This window comes from Phoenix dactylifera, chromosome 18, assembly GCF_051530095.1.
Source record: "Phoenix dactylifera cultivar Ajwa chromosome 18, Ajwa_hap1_PhDact_Kaust_v1.1, whole genome shotgun sequence".
NCBI classification, from domain to species: domain Eukaryota; kingdom Viridiplantae; phylum Streptophyta; class Magnoliopsida; order Arecales; family Arecaceae; genus Phoenix; species Phoenix dactylifera.
The window spans coordinates 19,020,826-19,038,644 of record NC_143207.1 but is presented as its reverse complement, the minus strand read 5'-3'; the positions used below and the strand labels follow the sequence as shown (position 1 = coordinate 19,038,644).

Here is a 17,819-nt window from a genome sequence, read left to right as displayed (position 1 = left end):
CAGATGGAATGTTAAGACACCCAGCGGATAGTTTAACATGGAAAGCATTTGATGATGAGCATCACGAATTTGTTTCTGATGTTCGCAGTGTTAGGCTGGGTTTAGCTACTAATTGGTTCAATCTATCCCGAACGATAAGTTCTACATACAGCACGTGGCATGCTGTTTTGATTCCATATAATTTTCCATTATGGATGTGTATGAAACAATCATTATTCATTCTATCAATAGTTATTCTAGATGATAATAGCGTTGCTAAGTGTCCAAAGTTAGCGACGTTTATAAGTATCACTAAGTGCCGGCGCTAATTTAGCGACGTTTATAAGCGTTACTAAGTGCCGACGCTAATTAGCGCCGGCAAATTGATTTTCAATGCTCATATTGTTGACACTTTTACGATGCTTTAAAAAGCATCGGGAATAAAACTACTGACACTTATAAATGCTGGTATATGCAATAAAAAATATCGGCAATGCCTGTTTTTTTTTTGTAGTGATATTACCATATGTAAGCTTAGCGGACAGGCAATGCCGCTATCTTGGTTTTATAGACAACTCATGAATACCGTCAAATTGATGGACTGATGCATAAAGTGCTTTCTTACATATCTTACATATATTTGCATGTTCCATAACAGACTCTGACTAAAAAATTTTGGTGTTTTTTCGTTGAGAAATATGGAGGAAAGGAGACTACAGAGGTGCCGACTGGCTGGACAAGGCTTGTTTCTTTAATACTTTCCGAGGACAAACCCGTCCCTTGTTTCTTTCTCGTTTCCTGACAGAAACAAAGGCAGGTTGCAACTTGAACATACGTTTCATCAGGAAGAGAACTGAAGCAGCGGAGCGGGCGGTTTCTTTCCACTCTGGATACCTTGTAGATGCCTTACTCACCTTGATCTACTTGTCCTATCTCGTTGGATATGCTGTTGCAATCTTTGGATGCTCCAAGCTGCCCCCTTCCGATATGTTATGTGGTATATGAATCTTAAAACTGTTCGTGTCCTCGACTCTGTCGGGTTGCGTGCAAAGACCGAGTCGCATCATTTTCTTATGGGTCCATGCAGAGCGCTATTTCCTTGGATATGATGATAAAATGAAATGATATCCAATCCGAGGGATACCAATGAACTAGAAATCTCTCTCGCAACTCGCTGGATACCTGGGGAGTGCTTTCCTTTTTTGATGGATTGAGAACTCAGAGACAGCGGGGTTGCCGAGATATCCGACAATTCCTGGGGTGGCAGCAGATGCCTCGCCTGCTTGCACGGCCTCCGGGGTCAACCACCCTCGGCGAACGCACCGCACGAGTGTTGCAGGTCCTGTCGTTGGACTTGGATTCGGGCATGCTCTCCCTCGCGACCTCCAAATGCACTAGAAGCAGGCGTCCATTGGTTGGGTATGGCTTTTCTGCTTTCCTTCTATAAAACCCAGGAAGGGAATGAACTGCAACGAACATGAAATCTTCTTATTTTTTGAAATTATTTATGAAATCTTTAGTATTCTCGGAAGTGAAAAATTATTGCTTTATAAAGAGTGCAAGAGCAAAAGCACGAAATAGCAAAAGTTTTTATGTAAATGCTATTCCTTAACATCAATCTTTCTTTCTTTCTGGTGGTGTTCCAGTGATTTAAACAAGAATAGGAAACAGAAACGGTGATAAACAGGTCTATATTTTTCACTCTGTGCCCGCTCTATCGTAGGCGATGGATGTTAAAACTCAATAAGGCTGTATACGTTTATAATGGAGTGTTGTTACCTTATCATCAGTAAATCACTGCTCTGTTTGCTAGGCTAATGTGACAGTGGGAATTGATATAGAGGCAGGTTCATGGTGTCCCATCTACTGCTCAGCCAATTATTGACTTCTACATCGGTGAACTGAGTGGTGATGAGGCAAATGATCTTTAGCATTTTCCTACGATGCATTGAAATTCGTAAATAGTTATAGAATATCTTTTAGTGCACCATTTGGTACGTACACTCTACAATGTATGGCAGGCAGAAGCTTAGTTTCTAAATTTTTAGGTGATTTAAACTGCATTCGAAGAAACATGTAGCCAGGCAGAATAGAGGACCTAAGCTGCACTTTGGCTTACTCAATTATTGTTACCTTGGCCTTCGAAGTGTTTTACCTTACTAGTTTGTTCATCAGCGGCCATTTTCAATTACTGTTTGATGTTTCAGCATGTTCTTGATATGTCATTATTTTACTTATAGTTTCCTTTTTATAAACTTTATGGTGGTTGTAGCAAGAGCCTAGGTTTGATCTATCAAAAAAAGAGTCTCGCTCGAATCTTGCTTTCATCAGCACTTGGGTTAGGAGCGGGGTGGGTGAACCAAACTCAGAGAATCAGTTTTGGCATTCAAGAACTGTGCGACCTCTGTTTTATGTGACTCATACAACGAACAACAGATGAAGTCTTTACAAAAAAAGACATAAACCGCGGCAAATAATCTAGATTCGTAGACAATGCTGCAAGAATTCATTCATGTAAAATGAAGTCTTCGAATCGAAGCATCCTTTTTGTTTCTCTTTATTAGATATGGTGAGGTGCTCTTGGGTTTATCAACCAAACAACATATAAAAAGACGTGATTTGGAATTTGTGACCGGCGGTTGCCTTCGTTTTAGTTCTTCTATGATCTGCCATTATTAAGATTATTATAACCAAGCATGTCCAACGACAACAAGGCATTGATTGGAGAAGCCCAAGGTCAAGGACATTCAAATATCAAGACCCTCCGTACGCACCATACCTTGGAGAAAACAAAGCAAGAAGAAACTGACTCGCCGATAAAAGTTAAGTCTTCGATAAAAGTTAACATACAAAACGAAGGACACAGCACCAAATTTCTATCCGCATCTCTTCATTTGTTCTTGCATTTACTTCTATCGCTAAATCTCTTTTCTCAATTATTGTCTGAAGTTTGACTCAAGTTTGAGAGAGCGACAAGCAGCATATCTATTAAAAGCCACGCGTAGGTATCTATCACTCTTGCTTATATATTTTAATGTTTATTAGTTAAAGTTAACTCCATCCATGTTCTCTATCAGAGTGCCGGGAAAGCAATTCTCTCGCTCTTTTCCCATCATACACACAAAAAAAAAGAATCTCTCGCTCGCCTTCTCGGGTCTCATGTGTTGTATATATAAACCAAACCATGGATGCTAATACCCTACCTCTCTCTCGCGCTCTCTCTGTGTCAGAGCTTTTGTCAGAAAAGATGGAGGAAGATGGGATGAAGACAAGGAGCTTCAGGGATGAGGACTACAACAGCAGGAGGGTGTTCCTACGGAGCTATCCTCTTCAGTGGGAGGAAGAGGAAAGAAGGGAAGGTGGGGAGGAAGAGGTGGTGTCCAAGGTGTCTCTCAAGAGCAGGGTCTTCGAGTGGGGTGAGGGGAAGGTCCTGCTGCTGAGGAGGCTCAAGGACAAGGTTGCCTTCTACCTGGTTGCCTGCCACCCTTTTGGGTTCAAATCCTCCAAGATGCTCACTCTCTAGTGCCTGGCAACTGCTACTTATTGTTCCCTTTTCACTACTGCAGAACAGTTGTAACTTTCAGTGGGTATGAAATAGACTTCATGATCTTGTTCTGTAACACCTGCACTGTTCTCATAAGCAACCTGTCTTCTTATCTATGGTGAGCTGCCTTGGAAAAATCTTTTCTTTTGTTCGGAAATGGGGATAATAGGCAGTCTTGCTGTTTTCCCTTCTTTTTTATATTTGGTTAATAATGTCATATATATCTATATGCGGGCTTCACCTTCCTCATTTGTTTGATTCCTCTATTAAAATTTCCCTCTACCCCAATGGTTCTGGTGACTGGTTATGTCCTTGTCGTTTTCAGGATCATGGTTCTTCCACCGAAACATTCTTGACCCTCATAGATGGATTGTTCTTTTCGTATAAATTCTAGGCTGCTCAAGGCCTTACTGGTAGTATTCAAAAAAATATTGAAGTTGTACATCTAAACTGCTCTAAATCTTCCACATTTTATTCGCGCATCTTTTGGCATCTGTGAGCAGGCTTTTTGTTTTTACTTTGTTAGTGGTCTTTAGATTAGGAGTCAAAACCAACACTTCTAGCAGATAGTTACATGATTTGATACGTAATTGAAGGGTGACAGGCTTTTAAACTAAGAACTTCAAACCCTAAACGCTCTGTTTCCATTCTTCCTGCCCTTATTTTGCTCTCATGGGCTGGCTAAAGTTTGTCCCTTGAAGATTATGTGATGCAGACATTAATTGATCCTCTCCCAGTAATTTTCAGATTTCAGTCCATCCTTTTATCAATTGGTAGGTACATATAAATTGAATCCTCAAAGGAACCACAAGAGTCATGTCTTTAGTCAGTACCAACTACCAAGTAATGAAAACTACAACATCAAGACATTTAGAAGTACTTCTACTTTCAGTAGATGACAATGTTACAAGTATTAAATATGGAAAATAATGAAACAATGCTTGTACCGTATAAGCACGGATCCAAGTTAACATGTTATATAAAATCAGTATTGTCAATACAGAGTACAAAAAAGGAATAAATTGTCAGATGCCATCGAGAAAAAAGTTATGGAAGCTGAAGTCAAATTATGATGCAAATATAGCAGTGTATTGAGAAGACAAGATTGTCCAGTCAGCATGAAACAAAGAATATCTGCAATGATTTGAATTTGTAAGTTTGACTGACAACCAAGATGATCAAGATCCAATTTTTCCATTTAGAGTATCTGCTTGCATTGTCAATCAATCTTACTTTTCTGGATGAATGTATTGCTAATGGATACGATGATATATGCAAGTAGAGCAGAAGCAGCAATCAAAACTGAAACAGTAAAACAGTAAATGAGAACACTGAAAGAACAATGAGCAAACAGATACATCATAAATCATATTGATTGATTATATAGTGAACACTATTGTATGACAGATCCCATCAGTTTTATCAGGAAGAGAATCATACAAATTAAGTCATTCCAGCACCCAACAGTTTCTATGTACTAACTGGACAATCATATATTAAAGCATAGCTGAGCAAATATTGTATTTCTTTTCTGAGAAAGGCTGAGCAAATATTGTAACTGCTAGCTTATAACCATACCTATGTCAGACATGCCTTGCCCATTTTTTTACTGAATGCTAAATGTAAACATTGCTTCATGAAGCAAATGAATTGAACGCACAGACTCAATATAACAAGTAGTCAAAGAAACGCAGTTGAAGTTAATATCATGCTAAGATTGCAAATATAAAAGCAATGCACTATACATACATACAAAGAATCAAAGAATACTTGCACAGAGCAGACAAACACAACATGTCATCATTTGTATAGCATGCACAAGCTAGGGGCTTACTTAACCCCCTTCAGAAACATAAGAAAGCTTTCTGTTGCAGATTTAGCTTTTTCATATTATATAAAAGTAATCAGGACTGAGCCCTAATCTTTCCCATCATAAAATAGAGGAAAATTCTCAAACTAGAAACTCAATATTTTAATTTAATGTGAGATTAAAAATGATGCTTTTATTTGTAATTAGTGTATGACTTTACCTTAATTCCAACCTAGGAAGGATAATAATTATATTAAATACTAAATCTACAAAAATGAGCTTTCAGATACTTAACCATCCAGTATTTTACATAGACTTGTGCACCCAAACCCATCTTTCGTCTAATAGACTTTAAACTAGAGAACCAAAACATATCCAAAAGACACTTTAACAACCAACTTTGGAGTAATGCATATGGATTTTAGAACTAAGAATATTTATGTAAATTAAGTCACATGATGGGTAGAGGTATAAACAAGCCGAGCTCGAGCCAGCTCATTCAGTTGCAAGATGAACTCAAGTGGTTCGCAATTGCTAGTTTATGGAATTTTATAAGAACTTGAGGTCTTTCATGGCTTTCGTTTATTTACTTTGATATAACTATTCTAACTACATCGTATTTCAATAACTGAAATATATTCTATTTCATTTGAACTATCTCAACTTATAATAAATCAATACAAAAATTCTTTTATTCAATATAACATATATACATAACTACTTATATTCTACAGCTTAGCTTGGCTCTCCTGTTTATAGATCAAGCCAGACATGAGCTGGCTCATGAACAGCTCATGAATTTGACAGCCCTACAGGATGGATGGGTGTGACATGCTATCCAGAAAGAATGATGTAATGCTTTTCAAGAAACTTGAAGTAGCAAAAGTGTTGGTATATTGCAGATTTTTAAGTGTTTATCAGTATATGCATATAATTTATAACTAGGGATATTAATTAAATGAAATTTACTTGATGCAATTTAGACTGGACAAAATTTTGCTAGAAGTGCAAATCATTGACAGCTTGACACAAAAAAATATATGTTCATAAATTAAAAATATGAAATGCCAAAGGGAGATTTTGATCCTCATGACATTTCTATTATAGGTTTTTATCTGTTAACGAAATATGAAACTCAAGCATTTAATGCATTCTCTGAATATGCAAAAGGTTGTTACAGTCCTGATCTAGTTTTATCTCACTATCCTCTGAATAATGCTAAGGCTCCCTATGTTGTTTTGTGCTTGCCATGTTCAATTTCCTATAAATTTCCCTGCCCCTATATGCAAATCGTTTTTTATCTACAACAATATCATGATATCCTCCCCTAGGCCCTGTATGGTTCACCAAAAACCTGGAATAAAAATAAGTACACTTATCCAGCTTTGCTCAGTCAAAGAACTTTTTGGCATCCTGATAAAGCAGGAATAAGCAGAAAAGTACTTTATAGATACTAATCTCTTTGAAGAGGTTAAACCTACTTGAAGAGAAAGAAATGGCAGAATCTTTGTGAGGAAGTCTTGTCCCCTTGATAACGTTGTATGTTCCATTAAGTATAACTTATTACCATAGGGAAGTGCTGCTAGTGACAAAAAGAGGAACAAGTTGCTGCTATTTTTCCCAAAGTCATTTTAATAGTCCCTGCATAAAGAAAATAGCTCTCTTTCAATTTTTAGGTTTTATTTTTCTTTAGTGTTTGATTTGCTCTCGTCTTCCATTTGACTGATTGGCGTAATATTTTGTACTTCACTATTTCAGGGGAGCTGACCTCTCTCTCTCTCTCTCTCTCTCTCTCTCTCTCTCTCTCTCTGTAATATATAAACAAACATGTACACACAAATCATACATACATATGTTATACTTTTACTGTGTCAAAGAAGAATAAGTACTTCAAGTTATTCAATTGTGCAAATATACTGAAAAACTTATCTAACCAAACAGGGCCTTATAGTGTCATAGTGTTTGGAAAGAGAAATCTTCATATTGCTGAAGAGTTGTTTTAACATGGATTACCAGGACTTAATATGGATAACTTTGAAGCACAAATTGATGTGTATGAGCATTGAATATGTCACTATTTTTCCATATAAAGGGTTAAAAGATATAGAAATATGTCATTATAAAATGATGATGAGAACATAAGTTTGGTCATGCCTATAATTATAAGATTTTCTTTTTCTATGATCACAAGGCTATGGGCACCTGGCCACTGTATGGAGAAATGATAACAGCAAACTCAATACGATCATAAGAGCTCGATACCAACATTTGTCACATAAAAATTAAGATTCTAGCTCCAGTTATGAAATAAAATGCCCATGATAAGGAAAACTGCATACCAGATATAGTTCCAAAAAACAGAATAGTCAGGCGATATCTGAGAATCCACGGAAGATCAATTTCGAGAGAGCAGTGTTGTTGATATCCCCCTTTCTCTCTGTAAGTCATGTTCATGCTCCTTGGATGCAACTCAGAGAGCAAGAAATCTACACCAATAACTGGATCTCCATTCTCATCCAGCACTTCAGCTTTGATCCTTTGGGGAACTGCATCCCAATCTATTTCAATTGCCCCAAAATTTGGTCGACCTGAATAAAATCCATCAAGCACTCATTAATCCACGTCAACTCAGAAAACCGAGTCAGCTGATGTCTGATGAAAGAAGGTGGATTTTAAATGACATGGACAATAGACAGAACAAAATAGTGAAATCTTATTTTGACATCTGTTGATAGTAAACCTCCATTTTATAGTGGAAATGTCTTAACTCTTAAGATATTCAAACACAACTGCTATATATACGATACTAATGTTCCAGCATGGCTGCATGTTTGCACATGCTGTAAAACTCTCACTTTCAAAATATACCCTCTTATTTAATGAACACAGCATCTTTAGACTCCTTCAATCATGCTTGATGAAAAAAAAAGAGACATACATTAACCAAAAGCTAAATAGTATTTGCCAACTTGCACTATAAATAGGAGAAAGAGAATCTTATGGTAAATAATTTGGATGGAATCAAAGCCCATCCATCAGATAGCCTGCCTCTTAATATGTTGCTTGTGTTGCATGTGTTAAATACAAGTTTGAGAAATGCAAATTCAGAAATCAAAATGCATTATAAATTGAAAATCTGTATTTCTTAAAGTGTAAATCCTCAGATGCCAACATATCAGACCGTGGAAGGTTATAGAGAATATCAAAAAACATAATATCTTTATGGAGAGAAATGATGTGACATATATTTTAAACAGGATGTATTTTAGTTTCCTTTTGAGAACAAGAGTAAGAAAATTCCTCCCAATATGCTGTCATACCATATGTGCATGATCTGTATCTACAAATTGGGGCAAAAACTCTCATTGTACTTGGTGTCAACCATGCTATAACTCTCACAACAAAAGCTAATGGTGGAGGCACAGCCTTCTCAACAGCTTGAGTAAGTCCACTTGAGGTTATGTCATACAGTGAATACTGACAACCGCAGTCATAGCGTGAAATTTCTCCAAAGTGAATATCACCACTTACGAAGAATACTCCATGTCTCTGCATATTCAAAGGCAATGTCTTCAGAGTCACAAAATGAATTAAATTCTTGAAAAAGCAAATCTACAAATCTAATTTTCATACAAATCATTTTAGATCTGTAGAGATAAGAGGGTCAAAATCTAGGAAATGAAGTTGAACTGCTTTGATAGAGCTAAATATGAGCTCCTGAAAAAGCAAGATGTAAAAGTAAAACAAAATTTCAGCATATTCTGTGAAATAAGTATCAGAGTTGCACGTCAAATTAAATTCTTGAAAAAAAGGATCTGCATGTCTATTCGGTTTTAGAGCTATAAGGTAAAAAGGGTAAAATTCTTAGAAACGAGCTAAATTGACTCTGGTGGGCCTATGAAATCATGCAATAAAAAAGATTCAGCATATTTTGTAAGAAATGGGGCAAAAAATAGTTTGTAGGTACACCAAGATTAAGTTAGAAAATAATCTTGTAAGTATGACTGGGGCCAGTTTGAGGGACTACGACTTACTTAAATAGACCCTTATCACAATATCATACTAAAGTTTCAATAATTAAATCTGAGTCAGGTCTTACAGCATAAAATATCTTTAAAAAAATGACATCTTACCTTACTGTCGTTTATCAATTTATATAACCGCTGCCTCTCCTTTGGGAAACGTCCCCAAGATTCCATATAGAATATGGGACCAGTAGTTGCAGAAAGATTTGATATTACCTGGACAAAGAAGGCAATTTGCCATGTAAACATAGTAAACTGGAAAACATGCCATAGAAGAATTGGATTTGTAAGTCAACCAGTCGAGAGTAGTTAGGAATAACTGGAACTCCTCTGTACCCTAAATTCTGGATTGAATTATTTTCACTTATTAAAATTCATGTACCTTGTAGGACCGCACTGCTTGTGAAATAAATAATGTAGTTACCTGAATAGAAGATGCAATGATGGTAACCTCTGATTCAGGACCCTTTATTTCTGCTTCTAACCAACTCCATTGAGCTTCCCCTAGTATGGTTCCATCACTGAACACTGCATCCCTGTGGTATCTTGTGTCCAAAAGAATAACCTGCAGTAACAGATTCAAAGTCATCGTATAATGCATACAGGCTCATGTTTCAAATCACTAGATCTTGACTGCTATATAATACATGAAAAGATGAGCTTAAACAGTTGTTGATGATAAATCTGGTCACAAAATTAAATTCAAGTGCTAGAATATTTTTTAAAAAAGAATAAGATGTCATCACAGTATACATATCTAACTAAGTAATATAGTCAATGATGTAACTATATTACAAGAGGGCGAGATTTGCCGCAACATTAAGGTTGCTCCATTGTAACCTGGGTGTCGGGTTCGAAAAACGACCTTTCCACACATGGAAGTAAAACTATGTACGTCTGACCCTCTCTAGACCAGAGCTGGCCCGAGCGTTAGGCGACCGAGGCGGTCGCCTAAGGCCTTGGGCCAATGACCAAGGAAGCAAAGGCCCCGGGCCAATGACCAAAAGGAAGCAAAGGCCCCATATAAAACGGGAACAGGAGCTGGCTACGAGTCTTCCTCCTTGATGGAAGGGACGTGGAGAGAGTTTCCTGGCCTGCAGAGGGGCACTCGTATCTTTCATCCCTTCTCTTTTTTGGTTTTGGTCTTGGTTTTCCTTCCCTCACATTACTCCTGATCTAGCTGGGCCATCAGGAAGAAAGTCTAGAAAGATAGGGGGATTGGAGATGGACTTCTTGGAGGGTGGAGATTCTTTTAGTTTTCTCCTCTCGGTTTCTTCTCCCCTCTTGGATGGTAGAGAGAAAAAAGGAGGGAGCTTGGAGATTGAATGGCCGCTGTGCCGTGATGTTGCAGTTGCTGCTTGGGCACTCGCTTGAAGGGGAGATGGTGGGATGGGACTTTTATTAATTAGATGGAGTGAATTTCCCATAATGCCCCTACTTTCTCTTATAGAGAGGTCCCTTTCTGGACAAATTCTTTCCTTTACCTTGACCATGAAGTGCCATAGGATAACCTTTTCCTATTCTGCTCTTGCTTGACATCGTAAACAGTACTGCCAAGCATTATCTCAGTTATTTAATCAGTTTTATGGGCCTTCCTTCAGCGTAATTACTTTTTCGTACCTTCATTTAAAAATTATATTAAACTAAAAAGTTTTTTTATCGGTCTTTGCTGCATTCATGTATTTTTTTTAAATAATGTACTTGATAGCTATCTATTTTCATATATTTTTTAAAATATTTTATATTTATTAAAAAATTTTATTATTAAAAAAAGGCCTCATTCACTGAATCCGTCTAAGGCCTCCAAATGTATTAGGCCGCCCCTGCTCTAGACCCTGTAGTGATGGCAGCTTCTTTGGGCTGCCCATTTATGCAGCCATAGTACAAGCATGGCTAAGAAACAATGAGAACAACATCTTAATCAGAGAAATTTCAAAGTTTCCATGACAAACCTTTACTTGTTTCCCCTTGGGGCCAAATAAGTAAGAAGCATACACACCAGCTTGCTTTCGCCTACAAGAAGAAAAACCAATAGTAACAACTGAAGCAGTATCGGACTTTTGCTAATGTCTACAAAGACTCAGGTTATTAGAAAACATATCATAGTTACCAGGGACAACATGCATCTTCATTAATGCTACCTGTTCCTTATATGGTGAAAAATCAAAGCAAAGTGTGTTGTCTAGTAGGATTGGAGTTGTCCAAGATACAAGAGACTTGTCCAAGATATAAGACACAGAAAAGTCTCAGTTAAATTACTATTATGGGAATAATGGAGATTGGAGTTTCAAAAAGAAGGATAGGAGTTGTCCAAGAGAAAAAAAAGGGTCTATGTAGGAGATCAAGACTCCTAAATAGTAGATTCATAAGTATAAGCTTGTACTTAGTATATCTTATTTTAAAGCTTAGAGGCATTTATATGAGATATATCAAATTGTAGCCCTATTTATACTATACTCTTGACATGACAAATAACTGCTCTGTCAGTTTTAATTCATATATAAATTTATGTTAGTACATTACACTCCTATAGATACTTATATTGTTCAGGTGCTTAAAAATAGATTGCTATCAAACAATTGAATGTAATACAGTTCTTTTTGTTTTTCCCACCAGCTAAAATTCTCGTAGTTCTTCTTACCTTCAGGCTTTAGCCCCAAAAAGCAGAAATTGTAAATTCAAAGATCACAAATGACATTTCATATTAGATATGTAACTTGGCATGTTTTATTTGTCTCCAGTTCTTTCCTTAATTCATAATTTTATAATTCTTTTTGCCGAAACTCCAGAACTTGAGCATGGCTGAAAAAAGTGATCTGCCAAACCAAAACTCAGCAGACACAACTGGAGCTGAATTTTTGGACCATAGCAGTAAAAAATATTCATCAAGTCAAGCCATCAAGGTATCTATTTTAGATTTGCAAAGGCCTAGAAAGCCGAACGAAGAAAAATATCTTTGGCATTTTGCATATAGTTGAGACAAGTCTTGCAGGTTAAGGTTGATGAATACAAACTTCCAGTCACTTTGGTTATGTTAGATTCCTTTTTTGGCTATGTATCTGCATAGAGGCACAACAGAATGATAATATAGAACATGAAACAATTTAGTAGTGGCATGTGACGTGATTGCTTCATGTGACACATGCAAATATGGCCAAGCTGATAAAAAGGTTGTGCACAACTTCTAATGTAATTGCTTACCGAGGACTTTCTTGGGCTTCATCTAAGAAGTCCAAAAGAAGCCTTTGGCTTGTATCTTTCCCACTTAATTCTTTCCCTGCATCATTCAATCCATAATCATGGTCATCCCATGTGCCAATAACCTGCAAATTTCAATTTATGCTAATGATATAAAATCCAACCCACAACATAAAGAAAACATGAGAAAAGGATTAAAGGATGCAATAAATCTATGCACAGTAAACTAGAGAAGATAACTGCCAGTTGGGCCCATTCAGTACAGAAACAATCAGCAAAAGATATATATAGCAACATCGAAAATTGTCATCTAGATTATAAAGAAATATTAACCATATCAGAGCATGCAAGAGTGAAACTAAGCACATGAAAACTATTTGAAAGAGTTAACGCAAAGATCAGATAGTACTTTGAAAAAGAAATCATTGCAGTTTACATGCTTGTTGCATACACCACGGTGTTGCTGCTCTAATTACAGAACAAAAGCTAGAACTTATGGTCAGTTTGAAATTGCAATTCGAATTTTTAACCAAATAGCAGGAGTATGTTTAGACAGGGTTACTTTATGGATGGGTACAACTAAACTAGCATTGTGGTGAACTTCCAGAAATCCCTTGTTAAGTAGAAATTTCCGCATAGCAACATAAGAGTTAAACTGGCTTAAAACCAGCTTAATATTTGTCATTCATAAGAATAAACTAGTTCAATCACAAAATAAGCTTGCAGCTATGCTCTGAAAGGCCTGTCGAAGTTAAAACTTGTCACACATATGAATAAGTATATACCTTTCACCAGAAATCAACTCAATGAATTAAAATCCAAGAGTATGATGAGAATCCAACCATCGTAAAGGAAAACAAATTGGGAATCAGGAAGCTGCAGTGTCACCATTCATATATTTCATCAGCACAAGATTAGATAAAGCATATTAAAGTAGATAATAATTATCAGATATGATACGCTAAGTTTGTCATCATAGTGTACTTGCATAGCATGGAATGCATGAGAAACATGGCCATAAAACATATAGCATAATCATGGTTTTAAAAATGTGTTATGCTAACATAACTAACCCAATAGTGGCAGGTCTTATTTCACAAAATAACAATGGAAGGTCTTGAGATCAAGTGGTAATCAAACAAAAATAAGGCATGGTTGCAGATTCAAAGCCATATATAGAAACTAGCAGACAGTCAAAGTCTAAAACCTCAGAGCTATTTTTGGTACATTCATGTGAATAAAGTTTGAACTTTGAAGCATTCTAGTAGATATAACAAAAAAAAAAAAATAATCACATACTAAAATATTATTGGGTATAACAGGGGCATATATTAGTATCATGTATATGTGATAGCATATTTATGCAAGTGGTGGGCCAAAAAAATTAATAGCCCTTATCTAGGTGCATTTGTACTTGCACATAGCCTCATCCTGAAGTTGGACCTCAGGGTTCAATGCAGTGTAAACATTGTCCGGCCTTGGTGTGAGGACCGGCAGGGTTGAGTGTAAGTAGGATGCCAGAGAAACACAATCTGACTCACTCTGGACAAGTCAGATTCAAATCAGTATGGAAAATTGAGCTATCAGGTCACAAGTCAATTCACAGTGAATTTAGTAAAGGATTCCACATGTGGTTCCAGGCCAGGACGGTAAACATGTACATTTATCAGCATAGGTTGCTCAAACATGCATTGTCGAAATTCCACAAGCATGGGCATGCATGGAAAGGCCTTGATGGGTTTGCAGACATGCATTGGCATGCCCTTGTAGGTTTAGGTGCATTTGTGCAAGCTAGCAATGTCATACCACACCATGTAAGGGTGAGATTCAGTGGCTTCTGCATGTGCCAAGATTGCAGGTTCACATGTATATGATCCCATATGCTTGCGTCTGTCTTGTGACAATGTTTGAGAATTGGTTCAAGAGCATGCATATGCTCTATGTGATGGGGTAGCCAACCCATCATGTTGACAGGACAAAAGGAAGGCCACTGTGGGGAGCAATGATCTTTAAGATGCGTCATACATGCTCTTTGAGATTCTTGTAAGAGTAATTAATAGAAACTCATGGTCAATCAGATTATCTTTTGAGTAACTCCTATCACATGTTGTATACCATAATGGGAGTTGCTAGACATTTAGCTCTCAGAAAGAGAGTTGTTAGAGGTTTCTCTAAGAACCAGTTTTGAACTTTCTACGAGGAAAGACTGAGAAGATACTTTAAATTTTAGTTCCCTGTTGTATCTTTCAGAGGTTTATCTTACAGAGCTCATATGTTGTGAAGATAAATCAAATCCTTAAACAAAGCCCAGTTAGACCAACTGTCTTATGATTTCTATCTTGAATATTTTGAAAAATGAGTGTATTCACGGTGTGCATTAATTAATAGAGCTTAAATATAGCATGCCATGGTGTAATTTAACAGGAACAAACGACTTATGCAAGCTGGGCATTTGTGCAACAAAGACAGTGTGACTTTTTATATCAGGGCATGCATGCCTTCACCTCATCCTTGGACGATGGCATGACCTGTGCAGCCTAGAGTCTTGCTGATACATGGTCGAATAAAAATTATAAAGTTGCCCTTAAATGCTAACTTCAATCAGTTGGTGAGCTAAGTTACCTGAGCCCTCTGTCTCAGCTTAGAATATCCTGGGTTGTTCTTGGCCATCTCGTATCTTTGCCGCATTTCCTGCTCTGTTGCTGGGAAGAATCTCTCCACATTCTTCCACGGTCCAATAGTCCTTTCCTTTCCAAGTAACCTAAACGGACGTTTGTTGTCTCCGTAAATATTGTCCCCCAACCAAATAAAAAGCTGAGGATCAAAATCAATTATGGCATTCCAAATGGGCTGCATCAAAACCATGAAAAAACAATCACAACATTACATACAAACTTTAAAATTTTCAGTGCGCAACATATAAAAAAAAAAAACGGAAATCAGCATTCTGTTAACTTCTCTCGCAGCTTAGTGTGAGGAATCCAGTCCAGATAGAACAGATGTAGGAACAATTTTTCTTTCAAAATTATTTTTTTAAAGGACTAATTTTCCTTGGTCGAACAATTCCTCTATAACTAACAAATCTCGTAACTTATTCCCGAACTATTCACGATTTATTCAAGAAATAGTGATCCTATCTATTGTTCTTGGTTTGAAAAAAATAAAATAAAAAGGTGGAGCCAAAATCGCACACATTGCCACGAGCTTCTGATCCAGATACAACAAAATTTCGAACACCCAGGGGTATGTAGTTGTACCTGAGGAGCGCTCTGGTTCGCGCAAGAGCCGAAGGCGATCCGGGAGATGACGCGCTCCGAAGCCCCGCACGGGCCCGCGGCCATGACGACGAGTTGGAGAGCGAGAAGGCACCAAACACTCGGAACCGCCATGCGAGTGGGAGAGACGAGTAGCGTCTGTGTCCCCGTCACAGAAAATAGCAAGGGGCCATCGGTTAGTGGTCTCTTTCGGGAATAAATGCAAACGGATTGGCCAATTACTTTGGCCGAAGGGACACGGAGCTTGCGAGGAAAGAAAGAAGGGTATTATTCGGAGCTTTTGCTGGTGCTTTCGCGAGAGGGAGGCTCGACCGCGGTGGCGCGCTGGAGAAATTTCTCGCATCGCCCCCACTTTCTCTAAGCGCACCCACTTGGCGCCTCACCGCGCGAGCCGGTGGAATTCTATTCTCTCAAATTGGCGGAACAGGATTATCCCTGCAAAACAGGACAAACTTATTCCTTCCAGTTACCTCTATCTGCTCTTTAAACACACCAAAAAGTGGAAGAATAATCTTATTCTTGTCGTAATCAGCATGAAAACTGATGCCCTTATTTTTTTTTTTTATGAAAAAAAGGGGTAGGGGGGAGGAAGGGACAAGCCCACCCCCGCATAGCAGCCCCCACTGGGCCCCCGCCCTACCAGGAGAATGTTCGATGCGGGCAGAAATGGCCGTGTGTTGGGCACCCCGACCGGTTTTACTCATACCCTCCCCACCCGTAGGCCCAGCTCAGCTACTCCTCTGAGCTCTGGCTCTAGTCCCACGTGTGAGTACGTCACACCCGGCACCACCCCGGCTACTAGCGGTTCAAGAGCGGTCCTACACCACAAGTCCAAGCAGTGGCCAAAGTAGTGAGCTCCGGTCCACAATTTAATCGTCGCCGCAGCGATTCGAACTTGGAACCTAATGATTAGAATTGCTGCCCAGTACCACTAGGCTACCATCTTGGTGGCTACTGATGCCCTTATTCTCTCCCTCACCCTTCCAGCCCTGCCCAATACTAAAAAGAGTTATGTTATAGGATGGACCGTACCAATTACTATAATCTAAAGTTCTAAAGCATTAATATGTGCATATCAAACTGTTATCAATCATATTTATGATTGCAACTTAATAATTCATTATATAAAAGGATGGAGAAGGAGGCCTAGTATGGATTTACAAAAGAAGGCATGCGAATGATGTTGTCTTCAGAATTGACTCACCCTTTATTGATGCACTACTTTAGTGCTTGACATTGAAGAATCAAACAATACATTTATATCGATCTTATTTTGTTAAGATTTTTCTTTAAGATAATAAAGATGACAAAAAGGTAGAAAGAGAAGATTATGTGGGCATCAGCTCAAAAGATAAATAAAGAGATTGGTTCTATAATTCTCGAGCGAACATGGTATGGGGTGCTTTGTGACAAAAAGTTAGCTTTATTTGTTGTTTCTTTTGCTAAGAATGCTTTTCGACCGCAAAATCACACGTTAATTTCTCATAAGTATAGGTCGTGTAATAGTTGTACAAATATCAATTCTCATAATGACTGTATCCTCTTCAAAAATGTTTATGCTTGAAAACCATTGCTTCCTTTGTAAAGCTACAAAGTCGTTGCTGCTGCTTTCTCTTCATAACTCTTTTTTTTAATAAAAAATATAGTAATTATTTTGGTTGAAAAATTGTTAAAAAAATATTAGGATTCCATGCCAAAAAAAAAAAGAAAAAAAAGAAAGAGAGACATCGGGATGATTGGAACTTAGATAGCTGGCAACAACTTTCATATCACAAGAGATGCCGCATTAATTTGCCCGAGGCTAAGCAAGTTAGTTATATTTGGATCAAAATTGAACTCAACTTCATGTAAAGTTAATTCATTCTCAAAATTAGGACCTAAGAGTCTAGCATGAGGTCCAAATTAAGGCTCGACTTTCCAATTAATCTGCTTTGAGTGCTGTTAAGCTTGGCTGGACTAGTGGATCCAATTTAACCTATAAAATTAGC

General features: G+C 37.7%; 2 protein-coding genes across 4 annotated transcripts; one reads left to right on the top strand and one right to left on the bottom strand.

Annotated features, from left to right (window-relative positions):
- Positions 1-464: 464 nt before the first annotated feature.
- Positions 465-16,286, bottom strand: LOC103699137 (Calcineurin-like metallo-phosphoesterase superfamily protein). Of its 3 annotated transcripts, XM_039131399.3 has the most exons (10): positions 15,814-16,286; positions 15,179-15,406; positions 12,560-12,681; positions 11,311-11,371; positions 9,783-9,923; positions 9,467-9,574; positions 8,654-8,882; positions 7,673-7,921; positions 4,757-4,825; positions 4,387-4,657 (listed from the first exon to the last, which is right to left on the bottom strand). In XM_039131399.3, exons 1-10 carry the CDS (start codon positions 15,943-15,945, stop codon positions 4,518-4,520), a joined length of 1,479 nt encoding a protein of 492 aa, XP_038987327.3. In that variant the 5' UTR covers positions 15,946-16,286; the 3' UTR covers positions 4,387-4,517. The 3 variants fall into 3 exon arrangements, with proteins under 3 accessions (XP_089784627.1, XP_038987327.3, XP_038987328.3); XM_089928501.1 differs by lacking the exons at positions 4,387-4,657; positions 4,757-4,825 and adding an exon at positions 465-1,445; XM_039131400.3 differs by lacking the exon at positions 4,757-4,825.
- Positions 3,051-4,375, top strand: LOC148699557 (uncharacterized). Its single transcript, XM_088714122.2, has one exon. The coding sequence runs from the start codon at positions 3,164-3,166 to the stop codon at positions 3,500-3,502; it is 339 nt and encodes a 112-aa protein (XP_088570248.1). The 5' UTR covers positions 3,051-3,163; the 3' UTR covers positions 3,503-4,375.
- Positions 16,287-17,819: the final 1,533 nt, after the last annotated feature.

What these genes read in the sequence shown, in the direction of transcription:
- LOC148699557 (XM_088714122.2), top strand. Translation starts at nt 3,164, where the DNA reads ATGGATGCTAATACCCTACCTCTCTCTCGCGCTCTCTCTGTGTCAGAG.
- LOC103699137 (XM_089928501.1), bottom strand. Translation starts at nt 15,945, where the DNA reads ATGGCGGTTCCGAGTGTTTGGTGCCTTCTCGCTCTCCAACTCGTCGTC. An exon ending in CCAAGGGGAAACAAGTAAAG is followed by an intron (nt 9,924 to 11,310) that starts GTTTGTCATGGA and finishes CTGTTACTGCAG; the next exon opens with GTTATTCTTTTGGACACAAG. An exon ending in AATTGATAAACGACAGTAAG is followed by an intron (nt 8,883 to 9,466) that starts GTAAGATGTCAT and finishes TTGAATATGCAG; the next exon opens with AGACATGGAGTATTCTTCGT.